Source organism: Zingiber officinale, chromosome 1B, assembly GCF_018446385.1.
Source record: "Zingiber officinale cultivar Zhangliang chromosome 1B, Zo_v1.1, whole genome shotgun sequence".
Classification (NCBI taxonomy): domain Eukaryota; kingdom Viridiplantae; phylum Streptophyta; class Magnoliopsida; order Zingiberales; family Zingiberaceae; genus Zingiber; species Zingiber officinale.
In genome coordinates this window covers 18,097,695-18,103,043 of record NC_055986.1, presented here as the reverse complement: position 1 = coordinate 18,103,043, position 5,349 = coordinate 18,097,695, and the positions used below count along the sequence as shown (strand labels likewise).

The 5,349-nt window shown below is 36.1% G+C and overlaps 1 protein-coding gene across 5 annotated transcripts; it reads right to left on the bottom strand.

Annotated features, from left to right (window-relative positions):
• Positions 1-2,168: 2,168 nt before the first annotated feature.
• On the bottom strand, positions 2,169-4,704 carry LOC122051853 (transcription factor bHLH68-like). 5 transcript variants are annotated; one of them, XR_006131573.1, is made up of 8 exons: positions 4,378-4,704; positions 3,957-4,269; positions 3,771-3,848; positions 3,556-3,621; positions 3,270-3,335; positions 2,985-3,053; positions 2,386-2,586; positions 2,169-2,273 (listed from the first exon to the last, which is right to left on the bottom strand). XR_006131573.1 is itself a non-coding variant. In XM_042613178.1 (7 exons), exons 2-7 carry the CDS (start codon positions 4,224-4,226, stop codon positions 2,440-2,442), a joined length of 696 nt encoding a protein of 231 aa, XP_042469112.1. In that variant the 5' UTR covers positions 4,227-4,279; positions 4,378-4,704; the 3' UTR covers positions 2,169-2,439. The 5 variants fall into 5 exon arrangements, 4 of the variants coding, with proteins under 4 accessions (XP_042469112.1, XP_042469093.1, XP_042469105.1 ...); XM_042613178.1 differs by having other exon boundaries at positions 2,169-2,586; positions 3,957-4,279; XM_042613159.1 differs by having other exon boundaries at positions 2,169-2,586.
• Between the last annotated feature and the right edge of the window lie 645 nt (positions 4,705-5,349).

Sequence of the window (5,349 nt, the reverse complement as noted above, 5' to 3'; positions counted from 1 at the left end):
AGTTCAACGATCTATTTGCACTGGATGCAACGCGATCCCAGTAATGATCTACTCCATTAGAACAAGAAACAGGAATTAATTAAATGATTAAAAATTTATTGAACACAGGTATTAAATTTTAACAAATTAAAAAGCTAGCGAACAGCTGTAGTTGCCCTCGCCGCGGGGTCAACGGAACGCAGTCGCTGTCGTTCCGGACTGTGTCGGCGGCTATTTCATGATCAGTGGGGTCGGCATCTGGTTTGTCAACGACCAATTAGTCGGCAAGAGCGCCGGTAGTGTCACGGATCTTGCGTTCGTCGTCTAATGGCTCCGCAGGTGAGGCAGAACGGTGTTTGACAGGGGCTGGCTCAGTACGGGGGGCAGGACGGCATTTGGCAGGGGCGGATCCGGCTCTGTCGGAGACCACAAGATTCTTCACAGCAGAGAGCTTGATAGGGGAGGAAGCCACGGAAGAGGCAGTGACATGACATCTCTTCTCCCCACGAGACTGGGTGGAGGACTGCGCTTGACATTTATCGCCGGAGCAGAGGAGGCTGCTCGCCATGGAAGAAGAAGCACGGTCAGTACTGATTGCGTCGACCGACGCGCCAGGAGATGCAAGGGATCGGAACCGGCGGGAGAAGCACAGACGATTCCATCACAGGGAACTGATCGTGAGGATGAAATGCGGACGAACAGGCGGAATTAATTGATAATAATAAAAGACAATGAAATATTTATAATAATAAAAAGGCGAGGATAATTGATAAACGAGCGGGATTAATCGATAAAAAGGCGGGATTATTTGAAAAGAAAATATTTAGCATTTTTGTTGCTACTTTTAAAAATCAGATTAGTAGTTTTAAAACCTATTTTTATTCGAGACCAAAAAGTTTTTTGGCAGCGTTTACCGCTTAACTTTTACTCAATGGCAGTTTGAAGGAATAATTTATTTATTTGTTGATTAACAGTTTAATTTATTAATAATGAACGTGGCCTGATTAAAATTTTCTAAATTATTTACTCTCACATAAGTTTTAAATTCCTTAATAAATTATTGCACATTTGAATATCTAGTTAGCTGAGTCCATTAATAAATTATTGCTTTATCTTTTTTTTCTAACAATAATTATATCAACTGATTATTTTTTTTTTTGCCAAAGAATTTGTTCAAAAAAGAGCCTAGCCATACTAAGAGAACAAGAGTAAGCAATGAGGTAGTAGCTATATATGTTAAACTAGGTAGCCTAACCAATAGAGAAAAATTTTATTCTTTCAAAATATTCACCATAAATACAGAAAAGGAGGATAAATATGAAGAAAATAACCTCTAGAAAAGTGAGAATGAATAATTACCTTAGGCAAAAGAACATCTTTCAAAGGAAAACATTTCATAATAACAATTTTACAAACATAGACAAACTAGCAAAAGCCACAGTAAAACTATAACAAAATATATATGCCATGCATGCAATAAAAGTACCTATATCATTATTATAATTATATATTATCATGTACCAAATTAAACAATATGCTCACAATATGTTTGCATGTAATATATATTCTCCCTTGCTACGAGTAACTTATGCACATATCTAATTAAGAATTTGCTCTAGTTATCTTGTTGAACTCTATATATGATCCAAGAAATTAGATAGGTGAGTAGAGAATATTTTTTAGAATTGAATAATCAAAAAGTCATATCAATGACTTTTTTATTATGGAACCCAGCTCGACTAGTCCAATCAATTCAAGCATAATTTTGTACCCCATTATAGTTTAAGTAACAACAAATCTTAAATACGTAACCTCCGATTTAAAAAGATGACACATGTGTCCCTATACCATGCAATTGTCGAACGTCTATGTCAACTACTACTCCATGCATAGGTGTAGTGCACAAATTAAAGGATGAAATAGTCTGAAAACACTTTAGATGAACTGTAATCGCTATTCTTCTAATTCACAGCTAGCTACAAATTAAACAATGATCGACATAGTTATAATGGCAATATATGGAACTGCATGCAAACTACTGAGCTAGAATTAAACATCAAGGTATACTCTCAAAGGCATATTAAAGAGTAGTGCTGCTATTCTGCTGAATAATAATTACACTTTTCAAGTGTTACACCATGCCATGCATTCGCTCATGGCAGCCTAATTAATATATACGAGTTGGAGAGTCTAGGAAAAACAAATATAACTAATGTCGTTGATGATATATATATGTCTGCCAAATGCCATGCTATGTTCCATGCAATTAACCAGCTTCCATAACATCATTAGCCCTCCCAAAAAAAAAACAAAAATAGCAATCAGCCTTCATTTTCGAGTAGAATGACTGTTAATGATGCTATGCCATGCATGAATGCATGTTAATTTCAAGAACATAACTATTACATGTGCAAACTGTTGTGTATCTAGCTCCTCGAGAATCCTGATCAGGATCAGAATTCAGAATCCTCCACCAAGAGCAGCTGCCCACAAATCTGCGCCGTTGTCGCTTCCTACGTGCATGGTGAAGGAGACCGGGACAAGGCACAGTCCTCGACTCCTCAAGTCTTTTCTTGTCTCGTCATCGCCATCGGCCTCATCGTTCCCCTAATCAAACAATCGAAACTCATCATTCAACAGTTTTAAGAGCTGCATAAAATTAATTAGCTAAAGGAGTACAATTAAGTGTGACTCAAAGCTGTAAAGGCGATGCAACTTTAGTTTTCTTTCCAAACAGATGCCTTCAGTTGTGTCGTACATAAAGCATCTTTTCAGTGAGATTCTTTAGATATATACTTTTCATGTAGTGTAGATCAGATCCAGATGTCTGTGATCCACAAATCTGACCCTCAGTCTAATTATAAATCTCAAGGTTAAAAATTAAAAATAAATATACTATATATATAACCTAAAATTTTCTTTATCTTTCTTTCTGAGAGTGAGCTCGTTGCATGCTAGCTATATAATTTGTGGGGAATTGTAGCAGTATAAGTATAATTACTCACAAGCTGCATCTGCTTCTGCTGCCTCATGGCCTGCTGCTTCTGCTGCTGCAGGTACGGAGAGCTTAGAGCCTACAAAATTACAAACAATACGCACCAAAGAAGAGCAGAAAATATTACCACAAGACAACAGTACTAACTCAAACAAATATGTTGAATACTATAATGCCTTCCTTTTACTGCGTGCATGTACAGCTCCCACTTTTCTCTCTTTGTTTCAATTTCACTTGATTTCAGTGTGGAAGAAGTTAAAGAATTAGATAGAGAAGAGTGAAACATTTGGTTGACCTGGATTTGACTGTGGAGGAATCTGATGTAGCCGATGGCTTCTTGCAACACCGACGCTGTGTCAGTCTAAAAAGGAGTTCGTGTCAGGTTTTCTTTATTCGAAACATCAAATAAGCAAATTATTGAGTGGCCAAGAACACCTTGATCAGTTTAATTACTTATTTTGATCCGATAATTAATAAATCCTCATTTTTTATTTTTGATAATGAGTAAATATGTATCCAGCATTAAATGCAACAGAAATGGGAATAGAATTTGTGTTCCATTAAAAAGCTGCATTAAATACCTTTCCAAATGGGGACACTAACTGGTGCAGTGTGGTTATTCTATCGCCTAGCTTCTCCTTCCTCACCTGAAGCCATACCCCAATATATAATTAATTCTCACATATCAACTTGCAAAAGAAAGAGCTAGCATATATAAAAGAATTCACAAAGATATATATATATATATTAACCTTGCCAGTTTTTAAGTAAATGATATATATATGTTAGTTCCGACCTTGATAAGAGTAGATTTAGAAGAGCACCCAAGAACCCTAGCTTTCTTCAAAGCTGGAGCAGTTTCTGTGCTGTTTCCCTTAGTAATTATACAACAACATTTCAGTATAAGCTAATTAACAAGTAAGAGTGGTAAGATTTTATCAGTTAACTGGATCATTAAGCCTTTTGTCTCATTAATAATTACCTCAGAAGAGTTATTAGCGTCGCTTTGCTGCCTAGGCTTGTGTGAGAAGTCCAGCATGTTGTGAGGGCTGAAACTGGTGGTGACGCACGACGGGGGAGATGAAGCTGCAAGAATAGGATTTTTATTCCACGAGGATGATCCATGGCTCTGCACTTGATCATGCTGCTGCTGATGAAACCCTGTTATTTGTGTTGCAAGTGGTGATGGAAACGCCACCTGCTCGCGTAGCAATTGATCCAGTAACACTCCGCAACTATTATTAATCTCCATCTTCTTGAACCCGTGTCTCTCTTCTTCTGCGACAAACCCTCCGCTGGATCATTCTATATATTATCAGATAACAAATATTTTACGCACAAACCCTAGATCTCAGAGATTTAGAAGGAAAGTATAGTTTTAATTTATGTTTTTTTTCCCTTACAGTATAAGTTGGCACCATGACTCTGGTAAATCTTGGCTTCCATGGTCTTGATGCCACATCTCAGAATTATTGGGAGGTTGCGGGAAGGGCGTCATCGTGTTGCTCAAGCTCCACCATGTTGGGGCGGTAGAACCGCTACTGCTACTGCCCTCCATGATCACCTGCTGCATCAATTGAAGCTCTCAAAGTAAACTTGAATTTGAGAAGAAACTTATAGTCCTGATCAGTATTGGAACTGAAATATAATTGAGAGTTGGAGGAGGAAGCTTAATACATGGAGGTATAGAGCCTTTTGTTTTGAGGTAGGCTGCCTCACTCTCTTTATCTATCTCCTTTTGTTTTTTTTAAAAGAAATATTTTGTAGGGCTTACTTTTCTTTTGAAAAATATATAAATATAGATTTTATTTATTTATTTATTTATTTTTGCTGCTTTGGCTTTGTATTAAAGTAGCTTGCGCAAAAAGGGAATGGCAGTGCTTTCAGACCAGGAGTGGGTTGAGACTTTAGTTGAGAAGGGGGGCCTGAGTGTATAAATTTTATTATTAGGTCCAAGGGTTGGCAGCGTAGGCTTAGGGATTTGAGACGCAATTTTTTTTTAATATTGAGAGATCAGACTGATCGAATGGAATACAATTTAGACATGATAAGACATCAAGCGAATTTATTAAAAAAGGGATAAAGCAAGGATGATAAAGTGTGACAATAGAAAGATAATTCTTTATTTATATATATATATATATATATATATAATATTATAATATTATAATATATATAAATTTAAATCAATTAGTAATTTGATGACTTAATTTAAAAGCTAACAAAGTAAACATCGAAAATAATCTTCTAAAGATTATTAATTTTGTAGGTTACTAAATAATAGATATCTAAAAATTTATTGTTTCCAAGAAAAGAAATGATAGAATATTAATATTAATCCAAATATAACTTAATAGATATTTAAATAGTCATCC

Bases quoted from the DNA above. Each gene is read 5' to 3' on its own strand.
- LOC122051853 (XM_042613159.1), bottom strand. From the start codon at position 4,547: ATGCAGCAGGTGATCATGGAGGGCAGTAGCAGTAGCGGTTCTACCGCC. The intron at 4,270-4,377 runs GTAAGGGAAAAA...AGAATGATCCAG, and splicing joins TCATGGTGCCAACTTATACT to CGGAGGGTTTGTCGCAGAAG. The intron at 3,622-3,770 runs GTCGGAACTAAC...GTATGGCTTCAG, and splicing joins CTAAATCTACTCTTATCAAG to GTGAGGAAGGAGAAGCTAGG.